The sequence below is a fragment of the Prionailurus bengalensis genome, chromosome C1 (genome assembly GCF_016509475.1).
Source record: "Prionailurus bengalensis isolate Pbe53 chromosome C1, Fcat_Pben_1.1_paternal_pri, whole genome shotgun sequence".
NCBI lineage: Eukaryota > Metazoa > Chordata > Mammalia > Carnivora > Felidae > Prionailurus > Prionailurus bengalensis.
The window spans coordinates 56,592,055-56,611,769 of record NC_057345.1 but is presented as its reverse complement, the minus strand read 5'-3'; the positions used below and the strand labels follow the sequence as shown (position 1 = coordinate 56,611,769).

Here is a 19,715-nt window from a genome sequence, read left to right as displayed (position 1 = left end):
TTAGAGCTGAGGAAGAACCAATTAATGATCAGTTTTACTAGTTTTTAATGCAAGGTTATCGGTTTCCCTTAAGGGTTCTTCAGTATAATCATCATCACCATGTCTTGCAAGAATACCATGAGGCAGATGTTGCCATTATCTGCATTTTATTTATTTACTTTTATTTATTTATTTATTTTTAACGTTTATTTACTTTTTGAGACAGAGAGAGACAGAGCATGAACGCGGGAGGGTCAGAGAGAGGGAGACACAGAATCTGAAACAGGCTCCAGGCTCTGAACTGTCAGCACAGAGCCCGACGCGGGTCTCGAACTCACAGACTGCGAGATCATGACCTGAGCCAAAGTCGGCCGCTTAACGACTGAGCTACCCTGGTGCCCCGATTATCTGCATTTTAGAGACAAAAAAGCTAAGCTTCGGAGTGCTAGGTAACTGTAGTGGCCCATAATCACACATAACAAGCAAGGGGCAGAGCTGGGGTCTAAGCTCCATTCCAAACCCAGACAACTCAAACACTCATGCTCTTTTCAACTTGTGTGTGTGTTATTCCCTTGGGAAATAAGGATCTGACAGTCATTTTAAATTTTTAAAAAGATATCATAGAAATTATAAATTTTTCTTGAAGCAGCTCATGGTGATAAATACTGAAAATGTCTGTTCCACACACAGTTTGGTAATATTGGTCATCTCATGAGAGTTAGAAGCATTGATTAGCAATTAGAAATATTAAAAAAAATTTTAATGTTTGTTTATTTTTGAGAGAGAGAGAGAGAGTGACAGAGTGCGAGCAGGGGAGGGGCAGAGAGAAAGAGAGAGCGAGACACAGAATCCAAAGCAGGCTCCAGGCTCTGAGCTGTCAGCACGGAGCCTGACATAGAGCTCAAACTCATGAGCCATGAGATCATGACCTGAGCTGAAGTCGGACGCTCAACTCACTGAGCCACCCAGGTGCCCCAGAAATATTTCTTTTTAATTAAAATGGTTATCTAATAAGTGCCATTTAAAAATAGGGGACCACCCTTGTGGGGAAACAGTATTTTATTCCAATAATCTCATTTTCAGATGGGAAAACTGGTACAAAAGAAGTGAGACCAGTTACTCTAAAGAGATGCACTTGTGAACCAAGGGAGTAGCTTGTGTTGTAGCAGTTAATAGAAAAATGACTTGAGGAGGGTCACCTGGGTGACTCAGTGGGTTAAGCAGCCGACATTGCCTCAGGTCATGATCTCATGGTTCGTGGGTTTGAGCCCCATGTCAGGCTCTGTGCAGACAGCTCAAAGCCTGGAGCCTGCTTCAGATTCTGTGTGTCTCTCTCTCTCTCTGCCCTCCCCCACTCATGTTCTGTCTCTCTCTCTCTCTCTCTCCCTGTCTCTCAAAAATAAACATTAAAATTTTTTTTAAAAAAAAAAGGAAAAATGACTGAAGGAGCTTGCTAATGTTAAACAAATATAGTACACTCCCTTATCTGTGGGATGTATGTTCCATGATCCCCAGTGGATGCCTGGAATCGCAGATAATACCAAACCCTGTATATACTGTGTCTTATCCTATGTGTATATACCTATGATAAAGTTGGGTACAGTAGGAGATTAACAACAATAACTAATAATAGAATAAAACAATTATAACATACTGTAATTAAAGCTATGTGAATGTAGTCTCTCAAAATACCTTATTGTACTGTACTCAGCCTTCTTGTGATGACATGAGATGATAAAATGCCTTTGTGTTGACAGGAAGTGAGGTGAATGACAAAGGCATTGTGTTGTAGCATTAGGCTACTTATTGACCTTCTGACAATAGGTCAGAAGGATCATCTGCTTTCAGACCATCAGACTGCAGTTGACTGCAGGTAACTGAAACCATAGAAAACTAAATCCTGGATAAGGGGGGATGACGATAAACCAATTCAACATTCTTGTGGCTCCACTTCATATTTGAAGTTCATAGAATACCATTTCTGTCTTCTTAAATAGAGAAACTTAATATCAAATGGAGAGTAAATCTTGATAGTGAATCCTTTCAACCTTAATTAAAAAAAATTCCTTGGTATTAAAAAGAAATTCGAACCCAAAGGCATCATTATTATCCAAATGTGTGGAAGTTGGTAGCTTGCTGAGATAAGAACACAGAATGTGGAGTTAACTAGCAGCAGAGGTGAGAAAGGCATTCCTACTTCTTTTTATGATGTCCTGGGACCTACTCCAGTCAAGGGGAAGAAAAGTGATGTAAGCTCTGAAAAGGTAAAGAAGGAAGGCAAATATCCCACACTGGTCTATCTGTGTTTGGTACCAAACACTTCTGACCACTACTGTTGACAGCAATTCTGTGTGCTGCTTCCCATCTGATCTGGTGTTCTCCAAAGTAAAGGTCATTAATCACTATTCAGTGAATAACAGCTGGATGTGGGCTCCTCCAGGACAGGAGTGTCTTCATATCTTGGTATCCTCAAGGGCTTAAAACACAAAGCCTGGAACAGGTTAAGGGCTCAATATGTGAGCCCTACTGGTTAAAAGGTTGAAGGAATGAATGGATAAATAGCAACTATATCCCCAGAACTCTTAAGAACTGTTAGGCTCAAGGAGATGGGTTTTCAATGCATAAAGTATGGTACCCGTCCTTGAGGAGTGTCTAGTCTAGCTGGAGACTAGAAATGAATACTTCTATTAAGTGTAATCTGCATGGTATCTTCCATAAGGGCAATGCAAGTTCAAAAATAGAGCAGAGAAGAGAGGATTTGGGGTATTCCCTTGGCATAAAGAGGCTGTGGATAGAGGGAAGGGACAAGAAGCCAGGTGTCTAAGGAACGGTGGGTGGTAGAAACCTTGTTTGTGTAGGAGTGGGGGATGACCAAACCAAGGGTCTGTTGGGCAAATGAGTTGTGCTGATCAAGTGACCTATTTATGGAACATGGAAAAACCAGGTCCAGGAATTTAGGCTTGATAGAACAGGAAATCTCTGAAGAGTCTCAGCTTCCTTCTCCTCGAGAAGTTAAGTGTAAATATAAATATATCCTCACAAAGAGACAACAAACATTGCAACTAAATAAGTGTACCATCTAAATCAAATAAGGTCTCTTTCAGGCTTTTGAAATGCAAGCCGTGGGCTTGCTTTCACATTCATTTATTCATTCCACAAAAGTTTATGGAGGACCTACAAGACCTAGAATTTTGTTAGGCACCACGGGGGGTGGGGGTGGGGTTCAAAGATGAATAAAACTCGGTCCCTATCCCCCAGGAGTTTACAGCTCTGTGGAGACAAACATGTACACACAGGTCCTCACAATAGGAGCTAAAAATGTAAACACGAGTTGTAGGGGTTTAGTTCACGGAAATACTACACGGAGGTGATTTGGAAACTTAGGTGACGAGCTGGTTTTTAAATGAGGTTTAAAACTCCGACGGAGTAGAATATATATATTTAAGGGCCAGGGTCAAGGCTCTGGAAACTCTTGGAATGGGGGATAATGAACAGTGGTCTGACTTGGCTGGAGCACAGGATTCCTCCAGGGGTGCAGCGGAGGAAATTTAGCTGTGTATGCGCCCAATAACTAAGGCTGGGACCAGGTCGAAGGAAGCCGAAGACTATTCTGCATCTCTGTGCTTTGACTTAAGCATCTTTGGGTCCCTTTAAAAAATTCTTCTCTTTCCCAAAGAGAGTTCTAGCAGTTGCGGGTGGGGCCCGTTTCCTAAAGTCAACGCGTAAGTTAAAGGTCTGCAAAGCTGTCCATGGGTGATTTAAATCTCGCACCAGAAAAGGAAACGTGAGAGGCGGGGTAGGGGGAACCCACTTAACAACAACATCAACCCCCAAACGACACCAGCCCCAGGCGGGACAAGCTGCCAGACAGACCGGGGTCGGGACGCCAGCACCCTCCGGAGCTCGGAGCCCCGCACAGGCGGGCAACGGGGAGAGGAAGAGAGAGAGGGAGGGAGGGAGGGAGGAAGCGCGAGAGGGAGGGAGGAAGAAAGGGAGGGAGGCAGGCAGCGTCATGTGATCCGCTTCCCTGCTCCTTTAAGCGTCCACAGGCGGCGGAGCGGCCACAATCACAGCTCCGGGCATTGGGGGAGCCCGAGCCGGCTGCGCCGGGGGAATCCGTGCGGGCGCCGTGCGTCCCGGTCCCATCCTCGCCGCGCTCCCGCACCCCTGAAGTTTTGCAGCGCCCAGAGAGGAGGCGAGGGAGGAGGGAGCCTGAGAGGAGAGGGGGCAAATAGCACACCCTAAAACATTTATTTCAAGGAGGAAAGAAAAAGGGGGGCGCAAAAATGGCTGGGGCAATTATAGAAAACATGAGCACCAAGAAGCTGTGCATTGTTGGTGGGATTCTGCTCGTGTTCCAAATCATCGCCTTTCTGGTGGGAGGCTTGATTGGTAAGTGCGAGAGCTGCAAACTTTTCCCCCTTTCTCTCTTTTCGGGCCCCTTCCCTCTTTGCCTCTCGGGCTACTTGTTACAGTATCACTGCCTTGCTTCTATGATCTAATTAGTCCGGCTATTGTGCTTAAGAAAGCAGAGCTCCATGGGGCTCCGTGGGGCACAATCCAGTCTAGTGGCTAAGAGAAAAGGAGGGGAAAAAGTTTTGGCCTAGTTTCAGTATCCACTTGAAAGGAAGGAGGGGGGTGGCGGGGGTGGGAATCTTAAGCATGGCGACGGATCGCGCGAGGAAGCGCTGGGTTACAAAGTTGATTGCTGCTCCCCCCGCTTTTTCCCGCGTTCCCCCCTTTTCCTCTCCGTTCCCTCCCAATCAGCTCCCGGAGGGCAACGTAATCGACTTTATTGGGAACAACAGAAGAGTCAGGGAACTGCGCCCGGCGCTAACCCGGAGTCCTGCTACGGGGCTGTGATCGTTGCCTGTGTAAACCCATTTGGTCGTCTCAGCTAGGGGGTGAGAGTTTGCGTTTTGGGGTCCCAGCCTTCGCGCCCGCTGCTTCCTCACCGCACCCCACCCCCACCCCCCGCCGCGGCCGCGGACGGGTCTGCGAGGTGGGCCCGGAGGCGAGATGCCGTGGGGTGCGGTGGGAGAAAGTCCTTGGCTGGCGCTGCGGGAAGTTGGGGAGGTCGGAAGGGAAAAGCGTATCCGTAAGGTGTTGCTCTTGGCCTCCTGCCCTCTCGCGAATCTCCCCTCCCCCACTTCTCAGAGCCCGCAGAGCTGGGGATTCTGAAGCCCCCAGTCCTCCCAGGGCGCCTAGCAGAGCGCCTCCCGCCTCCCGCCCCCGCCGCGGCTCCCCGCAGGTGACAGCTCTCCGGCCCCCGGCGACGGCGCCTCCCCTGGCGAGCGCGGCCCGGACCTCTGGGAGCCAAACAGGCTTCCGAGTGAAGAAGATGGTCTCACGGATCTTCCACTCGGAAAAACTCCCTCTTGGCTGTCTCTCCGTCTTCATCCATCCTCCAGCCTCGCCGCACACTCGCGTCCCCTTCCCCCTTGGGATTTAGGACATCCCGGTACAAACTTCAGTGCCAACTTTGCAACGGGCGCGGATGGGGTGGTTTTGCTTTCTTCGCGGACCTGCGAAACTTTGCGGAGTGGAGAGTCCGCGGAGGGGCTTTCTCCGCCCGTCCCTTTGCGAGAGTCAGCGCCGCGCGGGCGCCGTCGTCGGCATGGTGGTGAGAGCCGCACAGGCTTGGGCACCTCGAGCCCTGTGTGTGCCGTTTTGTCTCCAGACTTGGGTTTGATGCGAACAAATTAAAGGGAGTCTGGTTCTGTAAATCACTGTAACATCCAAGCTAATTGTTTTAAACAAAGGAGAGTGGGTGAAGCTTCACCGAGGCAGAAATTTCTGGAGGAGATCGTGCCTTTCTCTCTGCGTATGTATCCACAAAGCAGAAAGGGGTTCGGAGTTTTACAAGCCCGTATTCTCCATTTGGGCCAAACAGCTTAATCTTTTTGTTCCTGGAACCCTCACCTCTCAAATACATACACGCGCGCGCACACACACAACGGGGTTTGGCTTTCCTGTTAAGAGCTCCTGTTTGGCTACGTACAATCTCCATGTTTCCCTGTATTGGATTTTTCGAGGCTCTTAATACATTCTCTGCTGGGAGCTGAAGGCAGCCTTCCCTGTGCCCTCACAGTGATTATGCAGCGGTTACAATTACACCTCTTGTCTCCCTTGATGAGCAGTTGCAGTTAGATGCCATTGGATCTTGTGTGATTTCAGTGGCAGACCATAATTAAAATTTCTTGCACCTTGTGCTTTCAGAATTAAATTGGCCTATTATCCCTGTCTGACCTTCATCCTCTTTGAGGTTTTTGCACAAGCAGCGAACCATTACACATAGTTCCCTGGTGTTTGTTGGTGTGGGTTTCTTTTTCTTTTCCTAAGAAGCTGATCTCCTAGCCTCGAAGAGCCCATTATCCACTGTTGTGGGTTTCTTAGGGCTCTTCCGGAACTAGTATAATTTCTGGGATCTTAGTACTGTGGAGCAAAGGTGCAAAGACACTGGTGAGTGGCTGCTGGACATTAACGTTGCTGTAGGATCAGAACAGTTTTATATTCAAAGGGGTTTGCCTAGAGTAAGTGGTGCCAGGAGTTGTTTTGCCCAGAGAATTTGGTTGGTGACCATACTTGATAACCATCGCAAAAAGTTAGTGATAGGTCGTAACTCCAACTAGATTCTTCTCAATAGATAAACTGTTGCAGTTCCAATTTCCTTGGAAAAGAAAAAACATCTATAACACTTCTTGGGGGAGGGAGTTGTGTAAGTTTACTCCTTAGCTCCCCTCCTTCCTCAGTTGCCAAGACATGTCCTCAGCTCTGGCCATAGTAGACTGCAAAGATCAGATTCAGTTCACCTTAAACACTAAATAGTGACTTAGCCTTTGTCTCAACTGTTTAGACAGTGTTTGTTTGTTTGTTTTTGCTGTTAAATCAAGGAACTTGGGTACACTACAAGACCCCCAAATGGGAAATAAATATCAACAAAAGGTAAGTGCAGTGTTTTCCCACCAGACTTCCCTAAAATGAAAAGCAGGTGAAACCGAGCAAAGCCTGGAATTTCAACAAAGTGGCAAGTGGAATCAGTAGTTGAAGCAGTTTGTAGGCTGGAAAGTTGAAGTAAAGTTCAGAAACCTCTTCCTCCACTCTTCTCAGTGAGAAGAGAACTCCACTGATAAGTAGGAAGTCAGGGGTGTGTGTGTGTGTGATGGGGGGGATGACTTCACTTCTTTTTAATGCGTCTGCAGAGGCTAATTGAGAAAGTGATATAAACATAATTTACATTTCTTTTTGATCATTGTTGGTTCCCATGAAAGGAAACATGGCAACCTAGAAAGGGGAGGCTCTGAATGGCAAAGTTCCTGAGTATAAAAGTACTCCATACACGTATATACAAAACAAAAACAACCATCCATCCCCCCCCCAAACAGTCATGACAAACCATGCACCCCAAAGTGACCAGGGAAATCAGTTAACCAACAAGTTTCATTTTCTTCATTGGTAGATCAATGAGTTCAAAGTCTCTAGTTACAAAATGGTATGAATGTTTCAATACTTAGAGAATTTTATATGCTGTTTTTACACTGGCATTTGGTTGCAGCCTTCTAGAATTGGTGGGGGAAATTTAGACATCAGCTAAAAAGCAGATAGGAGGGATTGGGTTTTGGTTTAGCCAGCTTACACACTTCCTACACCAATGGCCTTTCGAGAACCAAGTTTTTGTTTTGTTTGCTGCTTGTTTTGTTTGTTAGTTTTTCTTGTGCCAGTGTCTATATACTGCAAACCTTTAATGGTATTTTGTAAAAAGTCTCTAGAACACAATATCTTATAAGGTGGAATTTGGGGTATTTAAAATTTCGCTGAATTATGCCATGCTTTTATAAAAACTTTGAACCAGTATAAAATGATGCATCTTATTGTTTTCTTATGTGTTGAGAAGGTTTCTTAAGTAGCTAGCTTCTTTAGAATTTAGAATGTCTTTAAAAACTTAAGAACCCCTAAAGGAAAAGAAAATATTTTTAAAGATGTAGCCTAATCTTTATCCTCCTTGAAAATAAGCCTGCAGAAAATGCAAAAAATAATTTCCCTTTGATTTCATGTTTGGTGAATTTAGTTCATGGAGAGGCAGCTGCAGGGGTGGTGGAAGGGGGGAAGGGAAGGAGAACCATGTGCCCTGAAACAAGAGTGCAGCCTACTAAAAATTGTGAACTTGAATCCCTGGCCCATTATGTGCAATTTGCTCAGCTTCAAATTAGTCATGTCTGGGGGATATAATGGTTGAAAAAAGCAGGTCACTGTTCCCACCTGTTCTAAAACTGTTAAGAGTATGAAGATCAGAACTGAATGAATAAAAAATGATTGCATTGTTTTAAGCATAGCATAAATGAGAATATTCCAAACTTAAACTCCAGAGAAGTATCAACAAATTGCCAATATTGTATCTTCAGGGAGAATTGCTTTCTTTCAAAAGCTTACCATACCAGTAGTCTTTTTTGTTTTGTTTTTTAATGCTGAGAATGTTATGTGTATATATAAGCATATATAATCACTTAATTTTTACATGGACTTCTCTACTGCTTTTCAGTGATATAACCTATATTATTGTGCTATTACTATTTAAATGGGAACTATTGATAATCTTGTTTGTGGTCCATTCTTGTGAATTTTTGTTTCTGCTATTCTTATTTGGAAGTTCAAGGATTTTAAAAAATAAAATTACGCAGAATTAATGTGAAGGCTAGGCGGAGCATGTAAAGGTTTGCTTCCCAGTACATTAGGTTTTAAGCTCGTGGTATTTATTATATTTTAGCATATTTTAATAATGTGATGCCAGTAATCCTGCAGTGTTTGGGTGTCTGGTGAAAATCTCAAAAAGAACTAATCACTTGGCTTTTGGTTGATGTTAGCCCACATTACTTTCTGTATTTGATTCTCCTTTTTTATTTTGTAAAATTTCGTATCTGACTGAACCATGTCATTTTTTTTTTCTTTGTTAAACTACCCGAGTGTCTAATGTGGTTTGTAGGAGTACTGTGCAATCTCAAAAATTCGTCTTGTAAAAGGTGGGAAATTTTTTATAGCTGATATTACATTACTTTACTTTTAAACTTAACTACCTACTTGGTTATTACAACAAAATCATGCTTGTTCTAACAATCTCAAACCAAGCTTTCATCTAATCCTTCCATAGAGCCTGTCTGGCCTTCTTTTGGTACTTTCCCTTTTTCTTATTCAAAGTGAGAAACATTTCCTTGAGATAATCATGCAGAGTATGGCTCTGTAAGGTTTTCAAATCTCCTGCCTGGAACTCAGATCTAGACTCAAAGCCTTTCCTAGCTAGTTGACATTTTGCAATAATTTGGCATTAAAAAAAATTTTTTTTAAATCCATATAGACTGAGGAAAGAATCTTACCTTATCTTCCTCATAAAGGTGTTTCTATGGAGATTTGGAATTTGAGATTGTATGAAAGTTCTTAGGTAGGGTTCATACCTAACATGTAAAATATTGATTTGAGCCTGCTCTGTGCCCAGGATAGGGCTGCAATGCTGATTGGGGGTTAGGAAAGAGGGAACTTGAAGTCTGAGTAACCTAGGAGAGCTAGAGGTAGAAGAGAGCCCTTCTTAATCCAAGTCCACCAGCAAAGGATTTCCTGTGATGACGTTTGTAGCATCAAGATAATTCTCACTTACTGGGAATCTGAGAACACATGAAATGAGAAACACTGTTAATTATACTATCAAATAATTTTATTAATATTTCATCTTGAAATAAATTTATTACTAAAATAATTTAACAGATGTTCAACATTAGTTAAGGTCTGGCACACAGTGCACATTTATCTAATTTAATCCATGCAAAGCCTTGCCAGATTGGTGGTGGTGTACCTATTTTACATGTAAGTAATTTGGGATTACCTAGCTAGTCAGGGTCAAAGTTCTGAATGGGCTCCAGTGGATCTGACATCAGAGCCACAGTCCTCCACCATCAGGTTATCCTGCCCCCACCTCTCAAAGCCTTGACTTTTAAGATTGAATAAATGTGGTTTAAAGCCAGAAAGATGATGAGTAACATTACAAATGCAACTGCTTTCTCATTTTAATCATTAGGTAACATAGCAAATGGAAAAAAAATCAAATATGATGAATGAAATGGAGTTCAGCTTTACGTAACTGCCTGGCCAAGGCTATGGGAGGACACCTTTGGAGAAGTCTGCCTATACCCATCTGACCAATTTCTTACAGGTTCTAACTAGTTCCTATAATTGTGTGAATCATCCATTTGGCTGAGCAGCCAAGTTCATTATCCATAAAAGCGTTTGAGTTCTGCCACTTTAAGGAAGATTAGTCGATTTTATTTTCTCAGGTTAGTGGTTTTAACATAGTTATGTAGTTATATATGTCTGGACTTTTCCAAAGGAAGCAGCGAGAAGGAAATCAGCTGTGGTTGGAGAGGATTTTCGAGGGTGTGGATTGGCAGTGATGGTCAAGCAGTTGAAAGAAGAGCCTTTTACTCAGAGTTGAAAATTCTGTTCCCCAAAGGATAATTTCTGTTTGTGTACACACCCATGCATAATAATGAGAGCATTTCAAACTAGAGGTTTCCATGCTGACACCATGAATAGGTACATTTTGTTCTTTGGGAAAACTGCTGATAGACTTTGTCTATTCAAAGATTTACTGCTCTCAATTTTGATAGAGGCTGTAACAGATGATAAGAGACGGGGAACATCAAGACGTGAAATGATCATGTCTGTTTCATTTATGTCTTGTGTCTTCTCTGGGGTGTTGTGATGGTAGCCTAATAGAACACATGGATGTGCCACAGGTGGACATTTCTGAGAGAACGTGTCTGGATAGGGAGGGGGATGGGAGTGGAGAGGAACTTGAGGTGTTGGCATTTTCAAACTGATGATGAAATGTTTTGCAATTACCATTCTCATAATAGGGCTAATCTAAAAGGATTGCTAAATAGCAGAAAAGAGCAACTCATGTTTTAGAACACAAAAATTTTTAGGCTCACCTTTTCACCTTTTACTGCTACCTCTTTTCCCCGCTTCCCCCATGTTCTGCCTCTAATTAAATTTTATATGGGAGCAAAAGTAATAATCAGATTGTCATCAGACCAGTAGTGAGGGATTTGGTTTATTATGATTTGTTGCTTTTTGAGGATTTATTGGGTGGCAGTGGAAAAAGTATTTTACTTGTATTGATTCCTTTAATGATCATAGCAACCTAGAGAAGCAGATGCTTTCTCCGGTTTTCAGATAGATTAGATGCTCATTTAAGGAACTTTTCAGAGGTGACAGAGGTAGTAAAGAAGAGGGCAGGCACTCAAGTGCATGATCTTTGACTGAATTCTAAAAGATACTGTAAGTCTAATGCCACTCTCCTATTGTACCTTTAATTCCTATAGGAAACAAGGTGCGAAGTGTGATAAAATTGACTCTACACAGGTTTGATAGAGGATGGAAGCTTAGTTTCCCCTTTTTCTGTTTCTACCTCTTTCCAAAACCACATACTCCCGTCACTGCACGGGTACTAATAATCATTGTCTTGGTTACTTCCTAAACAGATGATCCTGACTTTGAATACAGCAGCCACTGTAAATGTTGACCAGTGCTTGCAGGCCATGCTGGGGGCGGGGGTGAGGGTGCAGGCCTGAGAAAATAATACCTCAGCTCCCTCCAAAGAGAAACTATTACACATAGCAAAGAGGAACTGAAAATTGTTATTGAAAATGTGTCACAATAACCAACCTCCTGAATGCCCGGAAGGCTGCCTGGACTTAGCCTACAGAAGAGATCCTGAATATAGCTATTGACTACAGGTGAGGGGAAGGAAGATGGGGGTAGAATATGAACTCAGGAAAGAAAACCTAAGGCCTTTATAGACATACAAGGCCATCTCTTTGGGACACAGCTTGTATTTGGATTTCCAAAACCTTTTTCCGATACCACCCACTTCCCGCATACTGAGCTAGTGTTTCTGTCTCCTCTGATTTTTAAAGTCCTGGGCCTCCAAGGGCAATTTTCTGCTCCCTCTTTTTCCTTCCTACTCCATTCTATTAACATTTCCAGGTAAAGAGGTGTTCTTTCTTCACTAGCCCCTAGGAATTATAGGACCTTCTTAAACTTCTGGTTAATTCCCTGGGTTAACTCAGTGGCTTTATCCACAAATACACATTTCCAAGAAAGCAGAGGTAATTGAAAGAAGATGCCAAGTTATTACATTTGTTTTGGCAAAGTGTTATGATTTTTCATTAGAAAGAAGGTAATGGATCTGTAAATGCCTGGCTCAGTTTCTTTGCAAACCCCGGATTAATACGGCTAAGCTCTTGAGAACTGGTTGGGTGGGGGGGCAGTAAACTGCTGCTTTAGCCCTGGCTGAGCCCCTCCCAAAGAGAGAGCTCCTGATCTTAAGGCAGTATCACACGGTGGAGAGAAACCTGACTGGAACTGCAGAACCCACCTGTGGTCTCAATGATCTCAAGTCACAAAAGCCCCTTGGCATCTCCCTCCTCAACCGTGATGTGGGACAGAGCCCTCCTACATCATGGATGATGGCTTGAGGAGCCACCCTGTCCAGGACATGGCACCCCTTGGGGTGTCTCACTGAACCAGGCCCACCAAAAATGTGATTCCCAGAGGACTTTTCATTGAAGCCATCTGCTTAACCCCCATATCCATCTCTCCTACTTTTCTTTGGTTCCTCTCTGTTCCTAGATCTGGGGCAGCTTAACTACAACATTGTTTATATTCTACTCTTTTTCTAGCACCCCCAGATTCAGTAACCCAAAACATACCTGGTTTGGATATGAGAGTGCACAGAGAGGTCATCCTGCTTTCTCACATTAATTCTCCTGTTATCACGGAATGTCTCATAATGAGCCTTCCCCAAAAGGTAGATATTAATAAGTTGTAGATGACTAGTAAATAAGAATGCAAGTCTAAATCATTGTCCTAAAGCACGCACATTTTATTCCAGGAGAACTCCTCATGCTTTGACTCTAGGTCTGTTCATTACTTTTACTTTACTTTATACACAGTTTAAAAAAATATTTAAGTAATCTGTACTCCCAATGTGGAAATGTAGGTCTCATACAAACAACCCCAACACCAAGAGTTGCATGGTCCACCCACTGAGCCAGCCAGCTGTCCCTGCCTTTTTTTTTTCTTTAAGTTTATTTGTTTTGAGAGAGAAAGAGAGAGAGCACTAGAGGGTCAGAAAGAGAGGGAGTGAGAGAGAATCCCAAGCAGGCTCTGCATCACCAGCGCAGAACCTGACGCAGGGCCTGAACTCACAAACCATGTCATAACCTGAGCCAAAATCAGGAGTCAGATGCTTAACCAACTGAGCCATCCAGGTGCCCCTGGTTTATACACAATTTTAGTAGAGATTTAGTAAGCCATTTTCTAAGTGCACAACAGTTGGCACGATTTGTTACCAAAATTCACTGGTAGCAGAGAGATGCAGGAGTGTAGTAGGTAACATCAGGACAAAGGAAGAATGCCCAGGATTCTTGGACTCTGGGATACAGGCGAGGCATTCCATACCTCAGTAGCCCCCCTTGGTGGCATCGTTACTTTATAAGCTGATATGATAATTGGTTCTGCTCTAAAGTTGTGTGCTCTTATTACTTGCCATGAGTGCCACTTGTTGGGTCCACTTTATCTGTATATATTGATGGTATTTGGCCTGAATGGAAGCTGTGGGGCTTTTGCTATTAAATTTTAAAAAGGGTCTTGGAGACCATCTTGTCCTACCTCCTTGGAAGAGGAATCAGAGTCCCAGGAAAAGGAAGGGACTCGGTTTATACAGTTGAAGCTGAGCCATGGCTTGGATTCAGATTCAAATGCTAATCAGCACTGTGCTCCTGAGTTTCAGCGTGAAGATCATGGGAAGGCCATAGAGCTAATGAGCAGAAAATTCCCACCTTGTGGTTCTTACAGTTCTATTGACTTTTCTGTTACTCGAAAGTAAAACAGCAATAACTTTAATGTCTTCTCCCTCTTACTTAATATCTGTATACTTAGTATTCTTAGCAATAGAATTACATGTAGCGTTATGCTGTTCTTTTGTTTTTTAATTTTTTTTAACGTTTATTTTCTTTATTTTCAGAGAGAGAGTTATAGGGTGCGAGTAGGAGAGGCAGGGAGAGAGGGAGAGAGAATCCCAAGCAGGCTCCATGACAACACAGAACCCAACATGGGGCTCTAAGTCAGATCATGACTGGAGCCAAAACCAAGAGTCAGATGCTTCACTGACTGCTACTCGGGCGCCCCAGTGTTACGTTGTTGTGTGTGAATTTTTAAGAACACCACAGAATTTAAAACAACTAAATTCCTTCCTTGCTTGCTGAGTATGCTACATGCCCTAACTCTTACTTGAAAAATGTTGTACATTTGAAACATAAAAACAAAACAAAACAGGGGTGCCTTGGTGGCTCAGTGGGTTAAGCCTCTGGCTCTTGATCAGGTCAAGATCTCATGGTTCGTGAGTTCCAGCCCGGTCTGGCTCTGTGCTGACAGCAAGAAGATTGCTTGTGATTCTCTCTCTCCCTGTTTCTCTGCCCCTCCCCTGCTCCCCACCCCCCCTCTTTCTCTCAAAATAAAGTAAATAAACTTTAAAAAAAAAAAAACAACAATAAAACAAAAGACAACAACAACCCAAGACTATGGCCCTTACTAATCCAATCAAAGTACTGTCCTTGTGTTTAGTTTTAAGACTTAATCAATCTGAGGCTCCCTTGTCTAAATTCTGTGACTAACTTTTGTGCTTTCAGGGAATGTTTGTGGCAGGCATAATTCTGAAGTTGTAGTGAGTTTGGGGGAAGTGGCATGCCCTATTTTTTTGGTCTTTTTGCATACAAAAGAGAACAAAATTGTTCATTCTTCATCTCTGCCACCTCTTGACTCTGAAGGTAATTGCAAGCAGAAAATTCAAATTGGGAAAATACGGTTGAGAGCTCCATGATGTTATAATTGCCATCCATATTTTCGTGATTCTAGGGGTACAAGGGTTATATTGTAAATTCTTACTCCTGCCTTTTTGTTGAAAGTAAGCAGAATCACAAAGCACTGTGTTTTTTCTGCATCCTCTGCGTTAGTGGGAATGAATATGGACTTTTTAATTGAGGTGTATTTAACCCACATCATATTAGTTTCAGGTGTAACATAATGGTTCAATATTTGTATGCCCTGTGAAATAACCACAATAAGTCTGGTTACCACACAAAGTTACAAAATAGTTTTTTCTTGTGATGAGAACTTTAAAAAAAAATTTTTCTTTTTTGAGAGAGAGAGCATTAGTGTGAATAGAAGGAGGGGCAGAGAGAGGGGGAGAGAAAGTATCCCAAGCAGGCTCCATATCATCAGCACACAGCCTGATGTGGGGCTCAAACCCATGAACCATGAGATCATGACCAGAGCCAAAATCAAGAGTTGGACGCTTAACCGGCTGAGCCACCCAGGTGCCCCAGTGATGAGAACTTTTAAAATTTACTCTTTTAGCAACTTTCAAATATGCAATACAATATTATTGACTGTAGTCACCATGCTGCACACTAATTACATCCCCATGCTTCATTTTAGAACTGGGAGTTTGTACCACTTGACCTTTTTCATCAGTTTTGCCTAGCCCCTGTCGCCTTCCCCTCTGGTAACTACCAATCTATTCTCTGTGTCTATTAGTTCTGTTTTGTTTGTTCATTGGTTTTGGAATTTAGATGCCATGTGTATGTATAAATGAAATCATATGGTATTTGTCTTTGACGTATTTTACTTAGCATAATACATTCAAGATCCGCCTGTGTTATTGCAAATGGCAAGACCTCACTCTTTTTTATGGCTCAGCAGTATTCCATCGTGTATATACACCACACCTTCTTTATCCATTCATCTATCAGTGGACACTTAGAATGTTTCCATATCTTGACTATTGTAAATAATGCTGCAATGATTATGGGGGTGAATATATTTTTTTGAATTAGTGTTTTCATTTTCTTTGGATAAATACTCAGAAGTGGAATTACTGGATCATATGGTCATTTAATTTTTAATAGTTTGAGGAACGTTCATAGGTTTTCCACTGTTTTACAGAGTGGCTGCCCTAACTTACATTGTAACAGTGTGCAAGGGTTCTCTTTATTCCACATCTTTGCCAGCACTTGTTATTTCTTGTCTTTTTGATACTAGCCATTCTAACAGGTGTGCAGTGATATCTCACTGTGGTTTTGATTTGCACTTCTGTGATGATTAGTTATGTTGAACATCTTTTCATGTGTCTGTTAGCCATCTGTATGTCTTCTTTAGAAAAGTGCCTATTCAAATGGTTCTCTTCTCATTTTAAAATCAGATTGTTTGTTTTGTGTGTGTATCTGTGTGTGTGTGTGTGTGTGTGTGTGTGTGTGTGTGTGTGTGGTTGCTGATGTTGTTGAGTTGTATGAGTTCTGGGGTTATTTTAAGATTTTTTTTTTAAGTAGGCGCCATTCCCTGCATGGAACCGAATGTGGGGCTCGAACTGACAACTCTGAGATCAAGAGTCATATGCTCTACTGACTAAGTTAGGTGCCCTGAGTTCTTCATGTATTTTGGATATTAACCTCTTTTTGGATATATGTTTTGCAAATAATTCAGTAGATTTCCTTTTCATTTTGTTGATGGTTTCCTTTGCTGCACAGAAGCTTTTTAGTTTGATGTAGCCCCACTTGTTTATTTTTGCTTTTGTTGCCCTTGCCTTTGAAGTCAGATCCAAAAAATCATTGCCAAGATCAATGTCAAGGAGCTTACCAACTATATTTTCTTCTAAGAGTTTTATGGTTTCAGGTCGTACATTCAAGTCTTTAATCCATCTTGAGTTTATTTTTGTGCATGGTGTAGGATAGTAATCTAATTTCATTCTTTTGCACGTGGCTGTCCAGTTTTCCCATTTACTGAAGAGACCGTCCTTCCCCATTGTATATCCTTACTTCAAATCATAACTTTTATGTCTCTGTTTAACATGCTTGCCTTTAGGTGATCACAACCAAAAAGTTGGATTCCACATTTTATTAAATCCAGCCCTTTCTCAAGGCAAATCATGCCTTTTTGAGGCCCTGTTCTTTTTCACTCTGGGTTCTTATAGATTTTATCTGCTCTCATTTAGGTTGTAACTCGCCCGAGAACGGAATGCCTTAAATGTGGAAAAGACACGTCCCCACATTCCTTTCTTTTCTCTGTTCTGTTGAGCTAGTTCTGGCTTGTGTAAAATGGGCTCCAACTTTAGCCCCAGCTTGCCTGGGCCCAGGGAAGTTGTAGATAAGAAGTTTACTGAGGGTTTGAAAAGACTGTGCCATGGGCCTTGCTGTCATTTATAGAACACACCTCTATAAGCTTGGAAGGAATCAGCTTCTTCAGAAGTGGGGGTGGTGTGGGGCGTGGCTGTGACTGGCAACCCTGGGACCTTAGACATCCTTTGAGTCACTCTTCCTCTTCATTTTACAAAGTTTGCAGAGAGCTGGTGTTAAATCCCTGGCACCATTCTTTCAACATGCCCAAACAGAAGAGAGTTTTGTGCTCTGAGAACATGATATTTCTGGATAATAGTTGATGAAAGAGAAAGAAACAGGATAATTTGTAGACACAAGATTTTTAAACTAAAGGGACACTTAAGGTCACCTTTCAGTTGGCATGTTTCTTTTTTTCTAGGTATCAGAAGAATCCCTCCCTTCCCCCTCCTCCCTACCTCACCCACCTGTTAAAAAAGGGAAAGAAAGAAAATATAGTTTGGGAGAAGGATCAGCAGTATGTGTGGGATTTGAACAAAATCCTCATGAGTATATATTTGAGACAATACTTTTTCCTGGGGGACTTGGGTTAGGTACAGATACCAGCTCCATCCAGGGAAGTCCTCTGTCTCATTGTAGAGTAGTCTCCTGGCTAAGCAGAAATGCTGCAATAATTTTGAAAATTTCCTTTGAGGACTTGGGCTTCTTATCGCATTTCTAGGAAACACTATAAACAGCATGGTGTTGGTTCCAGGTTTTCCTGTTTCTGTTTTTGATAAATGTACTGATCCTTCCATTCAAAGTGATCAGATTTCTAACTGATGGCCTGTAGTTTTATGTTTAATCAATGGGTGTGATCTGGTTTATTATCAAACTTGCTTTGTAACTTGGACAAGCCATTTATATGATGTGAGCCTCAATTTCCTCATCTCAAGGACACCTGGCTAGCTCAATCAGTAGAGTGTGTAACTCTTGATCTCAGGATAGTGTGTGTAAGTCCCACACTGGGTGTAGAGCTTACTTAAATAAATAAAACTTTCTCCTTCATAGAAAGGTTGTAGGGTTTAATGAGAGAACATAAGTTACCTATATATATGTGTTAGATCAATCCATATATATTAACTATTTCCCTTATTTACAAGTTGTCACTAATTAACTTCTCAAGATTCTCTTTCTTTCTTTTTCTCTTTTCTTTCTTTCTTTCTTTCTTTCTTTCTTTCTTTCTTTCTTTCTTTCTTTCTTTCTTTCTTTCTTGTCATCCTCTGGTTAGGATCATAGCAGGTCATTTCTGCTTCTTAGTGGATTATATAAAATTAAAACCCAGCAACCCTGCTTGATAGCCTTCTATTAGACACAATGCCTGCTGCCCAACAATTTAAGAAGCATGTCATTTACCCATTTGGTGAATTAGAGCAATTAACTTTTGATCCAGTTAGTGATAGTTTTCACCAAGGTTTAATTTGAATCTTAAATTTTGCTTTTAAAATGCTGGATGAGTTTTCACGACTCTTTACAGCATGGATAAGCCCAGGTAGCAAGACTTTTAAATGGATATTACTCAATACATGGAAGAGATCTGGATTCCATCCATGCTTGCTGCAAAGTGAATCCCAGTTGTTCTGTTTTAAATTATAAAATTGAAGTCGTTATCCGTTGGGAATTTTTTTTGCTTCTAGATATAACGTAAATGACAAAGACCTTTGAAAGTCAAGCTTCAAGGAAAAGTGTTTCTTTTTCTTATAAAATATTAACTACTTCTGACACATTAGCTAGAATTATAATGCTATTTCGTAAGAAATTATGAACAAAAAGTAAAGATAAAAATAGAACCTCTGTAAGACTGTAAGCTGCATGAGAGCAAGGAATATCTAATTTGCTTGCCTTCATCTTTTTTTTCAAAGTTTATTTATTTTGAGAAGAGAAAGAGAGCATGCAGGGGAGGGGCAGAGAAAGAAGGGGAGAGAGAAGCTTAAGCAGGCTCTGCACTGTCAGCCCAGATTCCGAAATGGGGCTTGATCTCATGAACTGTGAGGTCATGACCTGAGCTGATATCAAGAGTCGGACGCTTACCTGACTAAGCCACCCAAGTGCCCCTGCTTACTTTTCTCTTGACTGGTTACAACAGGGTAGTGCAATATAGGTGACCAGAAAAACTTCTAGGAGAAAGAAAGAAATGCCTTGCCTTTGGACTTACTGCAGAAGTAGCTAAAATGCTCCAACTTTAAGGTCTGCCCTAAGACTTTAACATTATAGTCCAAACTACTCTCTTATAATTTAAATGAGAGAAAGGTTTCTTATTATTCACTTGAACTTAAAAGATGGTGCCACCTTCATGGTTTGTATGCTTCCATTTATAAAAGTGTATAATTTTTGGAGTTCTGGAAAGGGACCTTCACCTATTATATTGTGGAAACTAAGGCCTAGAGAAGTCACAGTGACACAATAAGATTTGAATGAAATGTCCTGACCACTAGTGGAGTGTTTCATTGCCCTAGCCTGTGGTTACACTGATTACTA

At 41.9% G+C, this 19,715-nt stretch overlaps 1 protein-coding gene across 4 annotated transcripts in view; it reads left to right on the top strand.

Annotated features, from left to right (window-relative positions):
- Positions 1 to 3,954: 3,954 nt before the first annotated feature.
- WLS (Wnt ligand secretion mediator) overlaps positions 3,955 to 19,715 on the top strand; it is a 101,638-nt gene continuing 85,877 nt past the window's right edge. For 3 of the 4 annotated variants that reach the window (XR_006296603.1, XR_006296602.1, XM_043575232.1), the window contains exon 1: positions 4,017 to 4,371. Coding sequence is in view for 2 of the 4 variants with exons in the window: in XM_043575232.1 (XP_043431167.1) it covers positions 4,266 to 4,371 (106 nt within the window). In the remaining 2 variants the exon portion in view is untranslated. Of the gene's footprint in view, positions 4,372 to 19,715 lie in introns of all 4 variants that reach the window. The other variant, XM_043575233.1, reaches the window with a different exon arrangement.